Source organism: Seriola dumerili, unplaced genomic scaffold (genome assembly GCF_002260705.1).
Source record: "Seriola dumerili isolate Sdu_G_001 unplaced genomic scaffold, Sdu_1.0 BDQW01000291.1, whole genome shotgun sequence".
Lineage (NCBI taxonomy): Eukaryota > Metazoa > Chordata > Actinopteri > Carangiformes > Carangidae > Seriola > Seriola dumerili.
The window spans coordinates 766440-786934 of NW_019174546.1; the positions used below are offsets into that span (position 1 = coordinate 766440).

General features: G+C 40.1%; 1 protein-coding gene across 1 annotated transcript in view; it reads left to right on the plus strand.

Annotated features, from left to right (window-relative positions):
- Positions 1–3055: 3055 nt before the first annotated feature.
- Positions 3056–20495, plus strand: part of ak5 (adenylate kinase 5) — an 80044-nt gene continuing 62604 nt past the window's right edge. The window contains exons 1-5 of the mRNA XM_022758035.1: positions 3056–3369; positions 4792–4978; positions 6936–7103; positions 10845–11017; positions 15476–15589. Coding sequence (XP_022613756.1) covers positions 3310–3369; positions 4792–4978; positions 6936–7103; positions 10845–11017; positions 15476–15589 — 702 coding nt within the window. The 5' untranslated portion in view covers positions 3056–3309. The remainder of the gene's footprint in view (positions 3370–4791; positions 4979–6935; positions 7104–10844; positions 11018–15475; positions 15590–20495) is intronic.

Consider the following 20495-nt stretch of genomic DNA (forward strand, 5'->3'; position numbering starts at 1 on the left):
AGTATGTACTTCCGGTAGAAGACATTTCAAAATAAAAGTTTCGGCGTGGAAACTTTTTTGACAGGTAGAAAAAGGACTTGTCAAGGTATCACGTAGCTGCTCCTTCGTCATACGCCAAGACATTTTATGGCCGAGCGTGGAAATCATCACTATTAAAAGATGTCACTGACATATAGGCATACTGTCAATCATGAAACACTGTAAGTTTGTCCCTTTGGTGATGATTTATTTATTGTTTCAGAATAAAATTGAAAATGGCTCGGTAGAATATATACTTTTTCTCTGCTGTAGCCTAGTACATGGTCATACCGATACCCATTACATACAGTGCCCATATACAATGAAGGCTTGCTCAAACCTTGTGCAAGAAAGTAGTAAAAACAAATGATGGATACACAAAGAGTATTCAAAACACAAATACACCTACATAGATATATGCTATAGTTTCAAGTGAAAGAAAAACAAATACATAAACATGCAAAACTTTTTTAAGAATTATTATACCAACGTAGATCATTTACCCCTTTGTACCTGTATAGGTATGCACATGTAATGATATACATTTCTAATTACATTTCTAAAAGGCAATTTGTCACCACCATTGCTCTGAATTCTGAATTTACACAAATGCCCACTGAAAACAAAAACTATATTTTGTTTTCTAAAATATGATTTTTTTTTTTCTGGGAAAACGTGTGAAAATATTAAGTATTTCTAATGCAATATTGGTGGCTCAGTGCTGATAAGACTTCTGAGACTGAGCAGTAGCAGATTCATGTGGTTCTCGGATGTTGCTGCCTGTGTATGAAAGACATTGCATGGAGAGTATTCCTGTGGGAGTGAACAAAATCAGGAGAATAAAGACATATATTAATGTCAGTACTGCAGATATAGAATACTGTAGATGCGTTCACTGGGATATCACAGGACAATTATTTTATAGAATTGCAAATTGGATTTAGTTCAGCATGTTATTTGATTTTAACAGACTGTAGCAAATGTGTTATATTACTGCAAGGCCACCAAATAGTCCTCTAAAGAGTCATGTCTCCCTCTTTTGTTTCAAGTAATCAATTTGGCAACATTTTTTCTTTGTGACTGCCAGTACAAAGACAGATAATGGCTTTGTCCTGTATGTTTCATTGCGGTATTACAACAGACTTGTGTGATTTTGCATCGTGTGGCAATTAATTAATGTTTATGTATGATACTTCAGTGGTTACAGTAAACAGCTGACCACATGGTAATTAAGCAAATCATCATTTGGTCAGATATACACATTGTGTATATCACACATAATACACATTCAAATGCCCTGTCCAGCTAAATGGTATGGGCCTTAGTAATGAGAAGTGACATGGATATCACAGGTAGCAGATGTCAAAATGCATGTCATGTTAAAACTGAAGTAGCCAAGTGTCTGGGATCCCTGTAGTAAAGTGAAGCCATGAAAAAAATCCTTCATGCAATTCTAATGTAACACTACAGCACGGCAAGCAGACGGTCTGCTGGAAAAGCAGCATCCAAATCTGTTTTGACACACAGCAGGGCGCCTTTCCAGGTCTGCCATTCACTTTAATCCCGCGAACGTCTCCTGTACTTCTGCTGCTTTTCTGACCCACAGCATCACTCTCTTTGCCTGCAGAGCTCATCACAGTAATGTCCTCCTCCAAATGCATCACATTAGAAAAATGAAAAAGCCAAGCATGGAGCTCCAACGAAACAGTTCTAAGTTGCATAAATCGTTATTCCATTTCCAATCCATGAATTAGCATTTTACTGTCCTTAACTGTGACTGATCTTGGTCATGCATGAAATGTTATTCAGATAGAATGGTCCTGCTAACACACTCATGTTGCTGAACTAATCTAATGTTGTTCTGTGATATAACAAGGAGACTCAAAGTCAGCGTTCCAGTTGTCAAGAGGATTAGTGGTCTATAAGGATCAAATCCTATGGGACAAACCAGGAAATCAAACTGGCCTAGGGTTAGGTTAAGGGTTATTCCTGGGTTGCCTAAGAAAGCCTTGATTGTGTGACCAGTGGAATTTACCTTTTGCTGATCTGTTTGTTTCTATGTATAACCCAAAGTAAAGACATTGTTATGCAAGTTAAGAGCCTGACCTGCAGCAAAACACCTGCAGAAAGTTGGCGCTGAATGTCTGTTAAAAACATTATGCACTATACAGCCTGTAAGACATTTCATCAAGTACTTTTGAGGCACTTTGGTTGTGTCGATGAGGCGATAATAAAGTGATTTAGGTCACATTGGTTTTAATCAAAGATAAAACTTAAGTCTGAACTTTTTTTTTGTCAACAACAGCTTGACAAAAAAGAGGAATGAAATACACTGAAGAAGTTTATGAGCGGTAGATGGACCTTGTGTTGATACTTTTTCATCAAGTGTCAGAGAGGGTGAGGTGCAACTTTGTTGTTTTCTGATAGTGAAAAGCCAAAATTAAATAACTTTCTAAGCACCCACAGGAAGATCAAGTTAACTTATGTTTATCACTGAAGGGGTGGAAGTATTCACACCATTTACTAAGTACAGTACTAGCAAAACTACAAAACAAAAGAAAGAAATACTCCATTACAAGTAAAACTATTGAATTCAAATTTTATTTAGCACCAGTACAGAAGCATTAGCAACAAAATACTTAAAATACCAGTAGCGAAAATACTAGTAATAAAGAATGGTTCCTAAAGTGTCAGATTATGGTAGAGTAGAGGAATAAAGTAGCATTAAATGGAATCATTCAAGTACAGTAAAAGTTCAGTGCTTAAGTAAAAGTACTTGGTTACTTTCCACCACTGTGTCACTATAGCGCACCTCATGATCGTTTCACAACCGGTCTCCATGCTGACGGTGAAAAACAACTCGTAGAGGCTGTGCGTGCGTATTTGGCACACACAGCGCGCGCAACCTCTGTGCCAACGTTGAGGCGCGCGCGCGCACGCACACACACACACACACACACACACACACACACACACACACACACACACACACATACTGTGCGTGGTGGAGGCAGAGCGCTGCAGGAGGGAGGACGGACGAGCCACGCATCCGCATCACCGAGGAGGGTGGCGCGGTGGCACTGCCTGCAGGAATCCAGTTGTAAAGTCCACACACGAGGCAAAAATGCGCTGAGGGGAAATCTGTCTGGAGCTCGGTTGTTAACCAAAAATTACCTCACGGCACTGAGACATCAGAAGAGGGAGAGAGAGAGAGACGGAGAAAGAGAGAGAGAGAGAGAGAGAGAGAGAGAGAGAAAGAGAGAGAGAGGGGGAAACGAAATCCGACTGGAGATGAATACCAACGATGCCAAGGAGTATCTCGCACGCCGGGAGATACCTCAACTATTTGAGGTGAGAGATGGTGTGCTGTGCGCTTTGTGGGTTGAGATGACCGGACTACAGTACGTGCAGATTTGACCGTGTGTGTGTGTTTTACATCGATGCATCGCAGAATGTTGCAGAACGCATGTCAGAACAGGGAAAATATAATTTTGTGATATGAAGTACATCTCCTCTACTCGAGTCTGTCTGAAAGCATATTTCTAGATTAAATAGTAGTTCAAATAAGAAGGTGAAACCCTGGGGATTCATAATTCTTACAAAGTGCTCCCTAAAATTGTTTTTATAGTGCTATATAATCATAATTAGAGTCAGAGTGTAAGGGTAATTAAACCAGGCAGACCTTCCTCTGCTCCTGCGTAATTCGCTTTTAATTGCGATGCTCACAGCGGGAAACATTCTTTTATCATGAAAAATGAAAATTAGTCTAAGTACTGTGACAGAGTGGCTACAAAAAAGAATATTAAAAGTTCATAATACATTTTAGAAGTATTAGGGAAAAAATGATAAAACATGATAATTTGACTCTTAACTCAAAATATAATGATGTATGTGTGAAGACATGAAGGTATCCAGTAGCCTATGAGAGGTTGTCTAGAAATGAATTCTCCTCTAAACACTTCATTAATAGTTATAGGAATATTATACTATCAAAGTTAATGCTATGAACAGACACAGTGTGAGGACTTACAGGAATATAATAATGCAATATAATATTCATTTTCCTGAGGGGATAGTTAATTGGCTCATCCACTTAATTAGACTAAGTTCTGAGTGCAGTGCAGCTAATGTATGCAAGCAATCACTGCTTGTTTATTTACAGCCAGTCGAAATTACATTGATCGCTGAAGTGACACATAATCATCATAACTGCAGTGTCATTTTACTGCTCACAATTGCTGCTCACAGAAAAGCCTATTCATTATCGATCAGCTCAATAAGCACCTCACATTGTTTTCGGCTGGGAGAGGCTTTGTGTTTTCATGCTGCTGGCGGTGGACGCTGTTAGTGAGGAGGGTGGAGATGAAGTCCCAGAGGAAGGTATTGTTTTTAAAACATTCAGGGTCAAGGGGACAAATGTCACGCAAACACACACTTGACTTGTCTTTTGGCACGGAGCGCGTTCTCATATCCATCACAGCCACTGGGCTTTTCCTCCTCCACGAAAAAATAACAGGTCGCCGGAGTTCTGTGTTTATTTGGCCGGGCTGAGTCCAATTTCACGGGCATCTGACAAAGTGAGATGTTTTGTTCCCCCTGGTGGAGCCAAGGCAAGGCAACGAGATCTGCACTTCAGAACTTCGCCTCATTCAGGCGGGCTGTTCTCCTGCCGCCACTCTGTCACAGCACAACACATCATTACAGAGACCTCCTCCTGCTCGCCCTTATTCTCCCTCTATATCTCATCACGTCCACCTCCACTGTTTTTTCCAGAGCCTGCTGACAGGTTTGATGTACTACCGGCCCGATGACCCCATCGACTACTTGGAGGGCTGTCTGAAGAAAGTCAGGGAGCTCGGAGGACCGGACAAAGTGCGATGGGATACATTCGTGGGGCAGGAGAAGAAGTCCCTTCCCCCTCTCAACGGGGGCCAATCACGCAGGTCCCTCTTCAGAAATGGTGAGCAGTGAGTACAGTAAAGCAAAACACATATGAGCTGAAAGAAATTTTAATCAGCAACAATTTTAATAACCGATTAATCGTTTAAGTTTTGTTTCAAGCTAAAAAGAATCCAAACTTAACTAGTTCCAGTCTCTTAAATGTGAAGATTTCCTGCTTTAGTTTGACAGTAAATTTATATATATATAAATTCTGTAATTGTTACAGATAAAATAGGACACCCTATCAGATTTATCTTTTCTGACATTTTACAGACTAAATGACAAGGTTTTCTTCAGAATACAGGTAATAATCATTAGTTGCAGCCATAAAACAGAGTCAATGCAACACCTTCACTCTGTTTCACCCCATTATGTTTATGGCAGAACTTCTGTAACTGGGGGCAAAGAAAAGGTAAAAAAAAAAAAACATATATATATATATATATATGTTTTTTTTTTTTAGTTGTTTTTGGTGATCTGCTTCTTTCTAAGAATGCTGGCAGCAGTTTAACTTCTTCTGTTACACAATCAGGAGCACACTCACTCAGTGTTTGAACAGGAAGGGGTGTTAACATTTACCCTATAACCTCATGAGCCTAATTGTAGCTACACTGTTTAAACTGTTGCACTACTCTAGAAGAGTTTTAGAGCGAGATGAGAAAGGAGGCTTTTTTTCTCCTGATACGTACAGTGAGAAGTGCAGCTGTGTGCATCACCTCTCTCAGATTTATTTAGTTTCCTAAACAGTGCCAGAAGCATCTGTTGGGACACCAGAGCACCAAAAGGCAGCCCCCCTTCTGCCTCCAAACCACTGACATGCAAAACTTGGTTTGAATTTGCAAAGCAAAGTTCTCAACTACAGCTCTTTATTACTAAAGACGTTTTCCCATATGCCTTGTTTTGTTACATCTGTTTTAAATTTGGACATTCACTTCTTTGTTTGGTGATGCGAGTGAAGCAGGGCAGCAGTGTACACAGCTACTGACCGTGAGACTGAAACAGAACAGAGTTATGCATGTGCGAGTAAAATTTGAGTTAACAGGCAGATCACTCACACCATGCAAATGCACAGATAGAGTCAATATTTATAAAACAGAAGCCTCCACAGTCATAAAAATGACTCAAGCTGCATTTGGGACAGAATCCTGCGTTTAGAAATTCAGATTTGTGTTGCTTCTTGTAATAATGTGGCAAAGATGCCTGTAAACTTTGCCAGCTGCAGAGTTTAGGTGCTGAACTGCAGCCTAATTGGGGTTAGAGATTTCCCTGTGCTGTGATTCTCGTCTCGACTGATAGCTGAAGCTCAGATCTTTCATATTTTAAATTGTTTGCTGGAAGGAAATGCTGCTCTAACTTCCTAAATGTGTTTTTCTGTTGGCTTGATTCGTTTGTTTAGAAATGTCATTAGGGCAAAAGTAAACCCTTATATTCTGGCAGCTGTTGCAGCATTAGCTGTAATGTGCAACCTCCTCCAGTATTTTTCCAAATTGGTTTCATCTTAACAAGACCAATGTTTTGTTTTTTGCTCAGTTCTCTTCAGATTCAACGAAACTTCCATTTCCATCAATGGTGCATTTATTGTCATCTGATCAATACCATTCTCAGCGCTGTAATTTATAATGGAGCGTAAAGAGATAATATTGGTGCTACATGTAAATCATAGCAGTTCTGCTCCCTTGGAATAGCATGCAATGATGACTTCGATCTTTGCTGAATGTGTCATATATCAATACTTACATCATAAGAGGGAGCTGTATAATTGCCAAACTGAATGAACCGTATCTGTTTGTTTTTATCACACTAATGAATTTATGGAAATCTCACTGTCTGATGGTTAAAACCGGCACCACATCTTGATTGGCAGCAGTTCAAATAATGTGACAGCTGTACCTATAAATTGACTGACAGCATGAAATTACAGCACAGTTTGTTCTCATTTATACCTTTTTATGTGTGTGTCTGTGCGTGTGCAACAGTGTTGCCCGACAGCCCCAATTTTCCCTACAGACGCTACGACCGCCTCCCTCCCATCAGCCAGTTCTCCATCGAGAGCGACTCAGACCTGTCGGAGACAGCGGAGCTCATAGAGGAGTACGAGGTGTTTGACCCATCAAGACCACGGCCCAAAGTCATCCTCGTCATCGGTAAAGGACCAGTGCAACACACAAAAAACACACATAATCATAAAAACCATAAATACTTCCACCTTTACACAACACAAGAATGAGGAAATTCTGAGGCAAAAATGAAGGACGATCTATTTATTATCTTTTCTACTGATCTCTCTGGTTGGATCTGAACTTCTACTGAGTCATGTTTTCCATTAGATAGGACAGACATAAGAAGACATTTGTGTGTAAACATAACAAAACAAGCACCCAGCGTCTCTTTATTGCTTCTGATGAGAGTTTTAGCCATGTATATAAAAAGATCAACAAAAATCAAAATAGAAGTTTATATTTGCTTCACTGATGATCTAAAAATACATGGCCTGGATGGGAATCTACGACTCAAGGAGTGTGTGTGTGTGTGTGTGTGTGTGTGTGTGTGTAGCGTATGTTTTTCCTGGTGATTTGAGTGTAGCCCCACCTCTCTCTGGTAGTATCAGCGGGGGAGATCTTGTTGCATGTCACTCACTGTGTTAGACACTCACGCTCTCCTAATCTGATTTCCTTGATGGGCCTGCATTAACCTGTCAAATACATTCATTAATCTTATGAATTAAGCACGGCAGCTGCTCAGAAAGAGTAATGACACAGGTTTAGCAGGACCGAAAAAGGGCTGCTATTTATAAACCCTTATAAAAATAGTTTATTTCAGGTTTTATATAAGCAAGAAAAGAACTTCAGTGTCTGATAAAAGCTTTCAAAAGACCGTCTGACAGCCTTCTGCTACAGCGTGTTTTGCTTTTAGTGTGTACCTGGGATGTTCACACTGTCGATGCGTGTGGATGATAGTTATTTGTCCTTGCAGCACAAAGCCACTTCCTATCTTGTCTTTGTGAGCACATTGTGCCCTATTTTAAAGGGAGAACAGGACGACAGCAGCTGTCATCTCTTTGGAGGATCATGGCAAATGTTTTGTCTGCCAGGTTCGCAGAGAGAGAGAGACAGAATGACAAAGACACGTGTGCTCGGGAGGAGGCTGGGAGGGGACCGGGCATGTTGAGCATTACAAAACACAAAGATGTGAGATAAAGTGCACATTTTGCTAAATACATATTCACATAGACATTCAGACATCAGATATTATGTTATTCCGCCCACCCTTTCTCGCTTCTGCAAAAATTTGTCAGAAGGAATTATAATAGAAAAACACTGGAGTAATTAATATGAATGATAATGGCTGCATTCCATTTGGATGTGCTAGTTCGAGGGTGCTAAAAAGGTCTGTCATGAAAAATGTGTCCCATTCATTTCTCTCATATATAAAAATTCAATTTGAAAAAAGTCTCAGCTTTGAACCTAACCTAGTTAAAATGAATCACAGTTTTATGATAATATTCTTAGACACAAGGTCAGCATGAGTGGTGCTCTCTCGTGCGTTAAATATGAAGCTACACCCAGGAGACAGTTAGCTTATCTTAGCATAAAGACTGTAAACATAGAAAATAAGCTACCCTGGCCATTTCAAAATCCATCAACATATCTAAAGCTAATGTTGTTGTGCCTTTGGACAGAGCCAGGCTAGCTGTTTCCCCTATTTGTAGGTTTTGCTATTGCTACATAGCCAACGTTAGCATTAACAGCTGTTTACTTACCAGTCTAGTTCGACCTTTATTCCCTCTCTCACCAAGAGCTGTCTCTAGAGGTGGAAAGCAATGCCAATGTTAACTCTTGCCCCTAGTAGTCTTTTCCTCTACTGAGGTTAGCATGCTAACTAGCTAGCCCCTGCAGATCTCGTCACTTTGCAATAGTGACTCATTGTATCCTCCAATCTGCCCTGAAGATGTAGCACTAATCAGAGGGTGTATTATAACCTCTTGTATTAAAAAGACAGCAACAATCACCACCACAAGAAACCATGTTCTGTGGCAGAGAAAACTTTCAACTAGCCCCTTTAAGCTAAGCTTCATATAGCTTCATGCTTAGCATGAGGAGAAGGGAGTATTATCAATCTTCTCTTTCAACTTTATGAAGAGGAAATAAGTGATTGAAGCCCCACACAACATTTTGTGATGATAATATTAAATTCTTACAAGTAACAATGTGAATAGCCCTATGCTATCAGCTGACAGAAAGTATATATTCAGCACGGTTGCACAGCTGCAGTTTTTCTGCTTTTCCACAGACCAAACAACCATGAACTTGACCTTAGCACAACTCTAAAAGCCTTAGTATGCTTCAAACAAACTAGGCTGTATGTGCTTGTCTGCCCACGTCTAAAAGCAAAAGTGTTTATACCGGTTACAAATGGCCACACTCAAAGTTGGGTGCCTTCATAGAGAGGAGCGAGACACAATTTTCAGTTTCTCATTCATGGTAAAATAGTTGTGTTGAGAATGAAACAAGAAACTGCGAAGGTAGCTCAGTCTATATTTACTTTCATACCTCTGCACATCCAGCCAGTCGCTGAGTAAAGTGACCATGACTGACAGACTGTCTGTTTCAGAAAGTAACAAACATTGTCAGACCCCCTTCCCACTCAATCTCTGACAACCACTTTGTTCAAAACATGCAGAGGCCTTAACCCTAACTGTAAATCCTTTAAATCCTGATTATTAATCCCAGTTGTAAGGCAGACACTGGTCTGGATACCTGCAGGATACAGGCATCACTTGGAACTCAGCAAACCTTTTAGGGACACATTACAGTCACTTCGCTGAAACTTGCCTGTCAGAAATGGATGATCTAATTTGAATCCAACCAAATAATATATTTAACAATCACTGACTTGTAATGATTTTATTCACTTGGGTGCACACTCTTCTCCTCGTCCCTAAAAAAAACCATTTCTGACAGTAACGCCATAATGGAATAAATTACCAACGACACAGCTTGTTCTCTGACTAATTTCACTTCACTCTGGCCTGGCTGTCAACCAGGAGCGATTTTGGAGCGGTTGACATTTCTATGGTAACAGTAGCATCTCTGAAATCCTGGCATGAAATTCAATGCAGTTGTCTATCAGGAAAGCAGCATTCAAGTTGTCAGATGGCTTTCACAAGCAGTTACACAGGCCTTTCACAAACTGATGGTCCACACAGAATCAAAATCAAAATAATACAATATAATTTCAGAATATAAACTTTGTATGTTCTGATTTTTGATGGAATTATAATTCATTTGAATTCTGTTGCACTAAGATGGTAAGATGTTCAAACAGGAACTAACATGACATACAGGCTATTCATATTTCATATTTACCATACTATGCAGCATTAAGCCTTAAGAGCCTTAAAAGCTGTCTCCACGCGTGTTCTTTTTCCCGCTGAAATATGGAGAAAAAAGAAGAGGATTTGTTAGCAAATGTAGGAGGTTCACACATACCTGCCCGCCACACACACACACACACACACACACACACTCACACACACACACACACACACACACACACACTCACTCACAACATGCCCTTCTCCCCCGCACACACAAAACACACATAAGCAGTAACACACAATCACACACTAACACCCTCTCTCTCTCACACACACACACACACACACACACACACACACAAAGTCTCACAGTCTGGGATTCTCTCACACACATGTGCCTACGCTAACACACCCACACACATAATGTTTCACACTCACACAGATATATTTCACACACGCACACACGCACACACACACACACACACACACACACACACACACACACACACACACACACACACACACATTTTTCCTCCCAAAACATCAACAGCTCTCCCTCTGTGCCTAGGTGGCCCTGGCAGCGGCAAAGGAACACAGTGCCTGAAGATCGCTGAGCGCTACAGCTTCCAGTACGTGTCCGTGGGCGAGCTGCTGAGGAAGAAGATGATCCACAACGCCACCAGCAACAGAAAGTGGAGCCTGATCGCTAAAATCATCACCAACGGAGAGCTGGCACCACAGGTAGCAGAGGAACAGAGAAGGAGAGGGGGAGAGGGGGAGAGGGAATGGGGGGGGGGGGGTTTCTGTGAAAGAGGGGACAATATGAGACGGATGACTGATGAGTGCCGAGTGTATCCAGTCCCTCTCTGGTCATTATCGCAGCATGCCTGTAACAAGGGACCAATTAGCAGCTTCTATATCACAAGTGCGCTGGAGAGAGGGATGTTGTTCCGTCTTATTAGCGTCCTTCTTTGCAAGATAATTAATCTGGCTGAGAGGAAAATGGGCACAGACCACCGCTGGTTGTTTGTGCTCCACTCTTGCAAACAGTGTATCGAAAACACACGTGGAGGCCTCACACTTTCCAGTTCAATGTGTATGAAATTAAGATTAAAGATTGTATTTGTACATATCCAAGAATGAAGGAGGGACAAATTATAATTACTATGCACTGATGTCAAGTATTTACTATGGCATACCATATGTTTTTTGCTCAGGAAGTAGAGCTGGTCATCGCCTTATTCACCCCTAATTCATCTCAATGGCGGCACTATGCAGTTGGAATTAAGACATGATCAGTCGTGACAGACTATAAAATCAAGGTCCACTTACTAGCTTTTTCTGGAGCTCTTAAGAGGATGGAGCTGACTCTGGTGTCACCACAAAGGTTCATGTGTGAAAATCCCTATAGGTGATGTGATGACACCGAAGGATGTTCAATAAGCCAAAGAAGACCATGGGACATGGTCAAAAGTTCAGGAAAAAGCTTGTAAATGAACCTTGAGTTAAGAATATTTTACCGCAGATTTGTGTTTTTGATGCAGGATGGAAGACAGTGCATTGACTTGAGACCAAATTGCAAACTTAAAGATACAAGAAATGACCAAGAAATTCACATTACTCTTTTTCATAACATCTATGTTTTTGCTTATTGTGTATCTTTCAGGTTTAATTTCCTGACAATAAGTAAATCATGAATGCACCGTTTTTTAAAAAGTCTCAAATGTCATGTTTGAGTTATCTAAATATTACACACAACAAATAACATAACTCAAAATGACAATGAAATGTTGTGATGGATTTGAAATAATGAATGGCATATCTAATGCAAATTTCAACTCCCTAAAAGTTCATTTTCTCAATCTACTAAAATGAACAGAAACTAGAGCTGCCATGAACAACAATGATAAACTTTGTTTGTAGAGCACTTCATGCCAAAACAAAGGTCCAATCCATACAGATGCCCCATTTAATAAATAGGTTCAAGAGACTGATTATTGTTCTTAATAGAGACTTTAAAGATATTCCTGGCAGCAAAAGGATGGCAATTCCACCAGTTTAAAGTTTAGACAGAGGGACTGCCAGCAGAGGTTTAGTGTAGGTGTAGGTGATCTGAGGTTGAGTGTATGGGCATAAAAGGAGGCGGGGGGGTCTTTGGAGTCAGCACAGGAAGCATGATGCATTACTGATGCAGAGTAGTTCAAGGATGTAACATGGACACCGTGCCCCCTCAAGCTTCGTGACTGGCCAATAAGTGCCTACCTCACGGTTTATCATCCCTTCACTGGATGTCTGGCACGACATTGCATCTCCCTTCTGGCCGTTCACCAGGAAACAGTGTGATAAACAGCAATGTAGGCCAAGCTGCAGACATACAGTATTTGATATGATAAAGTGACTTTGTGGCTGTTAGGCGTTTAATTTCCTGCCATGAATAGTTTAGCAAAGCAGATTATAATTTGGTTTCTTAATGATTTTGTATGTCATGGTGAGAGGATGAGGCATAATATTCCCCCGACGATAGACTAGCCTGCGTAAATATTGTTTTAAGATGTGCTGAGAGACATATTACTGATTCACAGCTTGTCTTTAGTTGGGCCATAGTTGTTTCCTATTTTTTTTACTTTAAGAGTTCATTTTTCACGGCAAATTAAAGGAATAGTTTGACATTTTGGGAAACGTCCTTATTCTTCTTCTTGCTGAATAATAGATCAGATAAAAGATCGAGCTGTCAACTAAATATGAAGCTACAGCCAGGAGTTGGTTAGCTTAGCTCAGCATAGACTGGTAGACTGGCAACACGGAGAACCACATAGCATGGCTATGATAATAACATAACCACCCATACCACCACAGCTTGTCATTTTTATACTTTGTTTCTTGTATGGATTAAAAACACAAGTACAACAAGTATTAGAGGTGAAGGGAGGCCGATTTTTTGCCTTTGGATAGAGCTAAGCTAGTTGTTTCCCACCCCCGTTTCCTTCTTTTTTGCTAAGATAGGGGTAACCAGCTGCTGGCTCCAGCCTTATATTTAACAGACAGATATGAGATGGGAATCAATCCTCCCATCTAACTCTTGGCATGAGAGCAAACACTCGTGGGGAAAAAAAAGTCATGCATTCATTTCCTCTTGTCGTCTGGAGTATGTGACTGTGCTCGACAGTGAAGCGATCTCAGTTCTGCAAATGATTCAAAATGCAACAAGCACACAGCATCACTTCACTGACCCTCAGCCAAACACCAAATCAACTTGAAGTTCTTGCTGTTTGTCTGTAACTCACTGCAGGTCATGTGACTCAGTATATTTCTGACCCTCTGTTCTCTCGGAAATCCCACAGGTCTTCTCGTAAGAGGCTCTTGGACGTTTGACAGTCTGGTCTAAAATTAACGACTCGTAGCACTTTTGCCTTTATATTCTCAGACTGTGGAAAAATCTCTTGTGTTAAGATGGATTCAGCAGGATTTTCAAAACCAGCTGGAGACCCTCATTCTAGACACTTGTAGTAGGGCCTATACAGTATATTATTCACTATGTACTTATTTCCACAAGGAATTAATGCATTTTACCATTTTCCACCGACAAAAAAAAATGTACGAAATTTTGTTTGGTTTTCCAAAAGCAGCTATCTCCTTCGTGCAATATAGTGCAGGGCATTCGCATCTGTCAACGGCACACAAAATCCCTCAGCTGGATTGGTCACTTCCAGTGTCGCCTCACCACAACTCAAAACCCTGACAGTTCATTCTTAACAGCTAACCAAACAATCTCAAGTTTAAGGAGCTATTTATAAGTTTTTGCTATTGCTACATTAGCATTAACAGCGGTTTACTTTAACGTCGCAAGTTCAGCATCAAACCTTATTCCTTTACTCACCAAGAGCTGTCTCCAGCGGTGGAAAGCGATGCCACTGTTAACTCGCGTCTTCTCCTTAAATTAGCTGATGAATCTATAGAAAATAACTGATAGTTGTAACCATGATATTTTCTTTCTGCCATTTTGTTTAGGCGTCTAAACCTATATTGAGTCTGAAATGTACAGTATGCTCTATGTATTGTGCGAGAAGCAGTTTACGGGTGTTAATATTATAATTGTGCAACACTACATAAGGAATGGATAAGGAATACATGTATGGGGAGTAGTGAACAAGGGAGAGATTTTGGATAGAGCTTTAATGAAGATTCTATCCAGCTGCCTGTCTGCTGTATGATTGCTGGTATAGAGTTATAGATAGATTGTTTGTACTGGCGTCAGAGATGATTGTCTGACCTGGCATTCCAGTGAGAGCTCAGACGTGACGCCATGCAGAGGATCAGAGGGCTTTTCTTAGATTAGCTTTTCTCATTTTATCATACACGCATACATTAATCTGTTCGATGAAATTGAGATTAGGTTTAATCTCTGCGTAGTCTGCCGGGCCACTGCTCATATTCTGTGGTTGGAGGCAAATTAAACGTCTGTTTTAGTCAGCGTTGGGCACAACCACGGCCACAGATGTTATATTTAGATCAGGGTATTGCTCATGTATCGCTGCCATATCGCATGATGCGTTCGACCTGCAGAAATACACGCGAACATGCTGACCTCCTGCAGCCATGATGACGTGAGCGATGCTGAAAGATGCTGGCAATCTCTGCCCTCAAGTGCTCTCAAGACAGTGGGTCTGCTGCATTCAAGAATATTAAAGTACAATTGGATAAAAAGATGAATTATGTTATGTAATTCTCCAATGTGCTGTTTTCCATTCACCTTATTTATGACTCTAAATCAGCCACTCATTATCAATTTTCAAGGGCTTTTAAATAATCCACAGCCTTGATTAATATACACTGGGAATTGCAACAACAACATTAAGAAAATGAATCTCCTCCTCCACGCTGTTACTGGAAATGCAAATTATAATTACAACTATAAACTTTTTTTTGCTTTATAATTAGTAGCTGAAATGTTGAAATGACACTAGCTCTGCACTGAGAAAACGCTTGGCATTTGAAATGGGGCAAAGGGAAGTTAAATGTGGGATTGGAAAGCTAGAAATCCAAGCATCTGGCTAATTGTTGAGTTATTTGTATTGATCAAAAATCCAATGAACTCCCTGCAGATATGGTAATTGTTTGTTATCAATCAGTAGAAATCTGAGGCGCAAAGTGATGGTAATCATGATTCATGTTGCTGTTTTTCTTTTCTTCTTTTTCCAGGAAACCACAATAACTGAAATTAAGCAGAAGATTATGAAGATCCCAGATGCTAATGGTATCGTCATAGATGGGTTCCCTCGAGATGTCGGACAGGCCTTGTCCTTTGAAGACCAGGTGAGTTTCTATCAGGGATTGTCATACTTTCCAGATGCTACTCACATCCAATCATTTGAGAGGGGGAGTCACCACAGAACCACCACGTGAATCCATTCTGTAACTCGTCTCAGTGAAAAACCCATCAACACTTCAGAGAGTTCTGCAAACGTGGAGAATAGAGGGAGCTTTTTAGTTGCTCATTGACAGTCTTCATATTTATGTCAGATTTTCTTTGAGTTCAAATTCAGTCCAAATTTAAACTAGACTGCAACATCTCTTTCTTAAGCACTATGATTTCCCTGGTTTACATGATGACAGTCACCATCAGTGTGTCATTTAAACAAATTCTTTGTTTGCATAAGGGGAAAATTGGATTGTGAACACATGATGGGAACACATCCATCCCCATGTTGGAATATATGGTGTTTTTCTTTTGGCATCCAGACACGGCGTCAGAGTCACTGTTGTTTTGGTTTTTTTGTGTGTGATGTAGACACAGCAAAAGTTCTTATCTGTGTGACCAACAGGGAGTTATTCAATTGGCGCCTGCCAGATGCCCAATATGTAAATGATTTGTTTGAACACCACACACTGGAGCTGTTATCTTTTCTGGTTTCACCTTCAGTAGCATGAGATCTAAGGATGACAGTGGTTGGGTGCTCCGTGGTTTGAGTCACATCGCCAGGGTTTGATGTGTTTGATATTAGAGGCTGCACGGTTCTCTGTAGGTCATTGTCAGGGCATTTAGACTCTTTGATGAATTATAAATATTATCTAAAAAAGTTTTGTCACCAAATGAGCAATCTCCCAAGTGTAGCTAATTAACTAATGAGGATTTAATTATAAAAATAATTTTGCATCTGTTTTACATCAGAGGGTTGCATTTTTAATCAAAATTTGGATTTCCCTTTTTTGGGTGGGGAAATGTCAACTGTGATGACAGCTACTGTGCATACTTGATCATTTTTCAAAGTATAAACATGTCACATTTGTGCTTACACGCCTCTGGGTGGGTGTTTTCCATGGCAGCAGCTGACTGACATTTGAGAGCCGAAAGTTGTTAGGAGACATACTGTCAACTGATTGGAGATCACCACCGGTGGCATTTTAAGCCATCTTTCCCTTAACTACATTTAACATTAGCTGTTGATGTTGCAACTGTTTCCAACTAAAAGCAGCTAAATGCAGCCTGCTTGAAAATAATAAAAGATAATTTCACACCCTAATCTGCATATTAATGATGTCCCAATGTGCAACTTTTCGATTTTTATGTAGTCTCTTGTACAGACTGAGGAAGTATTTCCCTGAACATATTATAAGAAGAAAAAAGTTCACTAATAGAGTTTTATAACAGACATAACTTATAATAGAGATGGCCTTAGTTCATTTTTAAACCAGCGATTTCTCTATATGGGTCCCTTAAGAAAAAAACATGGCAGCAGGTTCTGCAGCCTGCTGTGGGTCCATTAGGAGTGTTTGAAAAAAATATTTCATATCAGCACTGATGCTGAGTTCACACCCTTAATGTTAACAATGCCTTAAATCAGCATGTTTAAGCTATTCAATGGTGAAATGCTTGTTTTCCATTTCACTGCCACGTCAATACTCAATGTTCCTGAAATGCGAAGGCAGTGGCTCTGAGCGAGGACTCTGCCCTTTGACTGGCAGACTGCGGGTCAGTTCTGTTGTGAAACATCTGCCAAACTAAAGTGTCCTTGAGCAAGACTAAAAATTGTCTGGCAGCGGCCGCTCTGGTTGTTTTGACCTGTTTCCTGGGGATCCATTAAGTATTATCTGCCAGTTGTGTCAGAAAAGAAAAGATTCATAAAACACATTGAAAACACCAATGTGAATGGGAATAAGCAAAGTAAGTAAAATAGATGATAACAGATGCTCATACAGAAATTACCCTGATACCAAATTATAGTATATAGTTTATAGCAGTGTTTTTGTCTAAGCTGAAGCCCCCTAATGAAAATATATCCTTTACACTTGAGTGGCCAATTCTGTGACACAACGGTCGATCGCTTTTAGAGGGATTGATTTTCTTTATCACATTTTAACTCACTTAACATTTATCAACTATTAAATGAGCACTCAATGACTTTCATGGTAATTGGGGAATGGGTTGGGGTCCATCTGGGTCAGTTCAAATATAGACTTACTTTATAATCTGGTCATTTTAGCTGCATTACAAGGGACCAGAGGGATGGACATCAGAGTCTGAAGTCCCATTTGGACAGGGTTAATATTCCAAGAGGAGATGAAAATTTGCTGTGCTCCAAAGTCACTAAACTCATTGTTGTAGCTGTTGCCAAATCACAATGCGTTCACTTTGTCAGCAACATTTCTGTACTAGCAATAGTAGCTGTTTACTTACCAGTCTTGGCAAGAGCTTCAGCCATTGTCATTTACAATACAAGAGGTTATAATACATCCTCTGAGCAGCTCTACTTCTTCAGGGCAGCCTGAACGCTTCAGTGACTCGGTATCAGAAAGTAACAAAATGATCCGACCAAGCCGGGGCTAGCTAGTTAGCATGCTAATTAAAGTAAAAGAAAAGAAGGGATAGAGATAGAAGCAAAACAATAGGGATGCTTGCCAAGAGTTTCAGCCATCGTTACATTTACAAGACAAGAGGTTGTAAAACCTTCTCTGGGCAGCACTACTTCTTCAGGGACGCTACAGTGACTTTGTATCTGAAAGTGATGGCTCAGTCCAACTAGACTGGGGCTAGCTGGTTAGCATGCTAACTTCAGCACAATAGAAGAAGAAGTTTTAGAGATAGAAGCAAAACAAAATTGTTCGTTCCCACTGCTGGAGACAACTCTTGGTGAGTAAAGAAATGAAGTTTGATACAGAACTCAACGTCTCTTTTAGACTGTAAACAGCTGTTAATGCTAACATAGGCTATGTTGCAATAACAAAACTTAAAAATAGCTCCTTTAGCCTAAATAACTGACTGATAATAAGTTCCAGTAAGTGTAAAAAGTGAGTTTAGAAACTGAATTTAGTCTGTAAGGTGACTGTGTTGAAATGCCCACAAGCTCCGATCAAATAATTCGTTTTCAACATTAGATTAGAAAGGAGAGGTTCTGGGAGGAAAAAGTCCTGCTCACTCATCACACACCACTTCACTAAAGTTGCTTGACGTGGCTCGTTCAGTCACTGCAGAAGTGAACGTATCCATTGACAGGCCATGTATTCTGTTAATATGTCACTTAAGGAAGCACTTAAGCAGAGCATGGATGTAAATATCAAGCACCATTATAGTCCACAAACTGCAGCTCCCCAGCGGCGCTGAATGGTGATTAAATGGGGGTTTGTGGGCTCCTGCAGAGGAAACCAGATGGGGCTCTTCTCAAGGTACCATTTAGTGAACGATGGCATCGGGCTTTATCTTGTCATCTTTCTAGTTAACTCATGTGAATGGCTTGTTTATTTACGCAGCCATGGCCAAACAGCTGGCTCTATAGTGTCTGGCTGCTCCAGTTGGTTAAGTTAACAAACAGTGACTTTCTGTCTCTGGCATTATGTTTCGTATTCCTTCCTCACATTCAGTTACATGCTGGATATACAATGCAAATATATACAGGCATAAATGTACACACAATAATGCAGATTTATATGTAAACAAAGCACCAGTTCCTCCTTTACTTGAATGTGAAAGTGTGTCCCAATTTTTGTATATAAAATAAATAATATATAAAACTTTTGTATATAGAAGCACACACACACACACATGCTCATGCATAGATAAAGTACAACCAAAAACTTTCACACACACACACACAAACACACGTAAAGAAGTAAAGAAACACACATATATACAAGTACATAGTACACAACTAACATATTACACACAACTAAATAAACAGTATAAATGCACATATAATATGTGAACCTAACATGCACACTGTAACAAGTGAGACTCCATATGAAAATGTTTTCAGATTTGCGTTGGGAATCTGCTCAGTGGTTGCAGTTAAGGTTTTAACTGTCCTGTTGACTTTGCATATTACATTTCATAAATCCTGCTGTGGATTAATGAATCAGGATGAGTCCGCTGCTGATATGATGGAGATTAGCATTAGCATTTTGTGATTTTGTTTTTCAACACAGATTTTTTTTTGGCTGGTAAATGTATCTCAGAGGTTTTTTCCATCTAGATAGGTCCGCGGGCTTCAACTTACTTTAACAAGCTGCAAAAAGTAAATATTTCTCCGAAACTGAATTAAGAGCTTTACTGTCCTCTCTTGGAGAGAACTTCAAGGAAATCTATTATATAGGTGGTTTAAAATTGTCGCCACAAAAGCTTTTGGTAGCCTCAGTACAAAAATGTAAACACTAGATATGAAAATCTCTAATGGATGGACAGATACATTAATACAGACCTGCTTTACCTTTTGTTTTTTTGTTTGAATTTCTTTTAGGTCACAAATTAGCATTCATTTCTTCCATGTTTGTTTTTCTGATTAGAAAAGGTTATTTTCACTGAAACTTCCGTCCATGCCTGATTTATTGCACCGTAAACTGTTCCAGGCGTTGTGTATAGATTCTCATCACACTGACCACTGTGGACAACTTATCCTCCCTCATGTCTTCATTATACTCTCTCGTCTCCCCGGTAATTGTACATTTTCTCCCTCTTTCTCTGAAGAGATCCGAGTCTCAGCGTAATGAGAGCTCATAATGTGCTTGCTGCTGTCTCCCGGTCCACCTCACCTGACAACGGATTCCACTCAGTACATTATAGCCCCTGTCTGGAAGCTGCCTCAGGAAACAAGACAAAGAAACGAGATGATATATATAAAACTAACTCATGTACGGAGAGAGGGATTTCTAGCCAGACAATACTCACTCAATCAGCCCCCCCCCCTCCAAATGGCAAATTAACAAGCATTTTCACATCCAGGGGCACTGG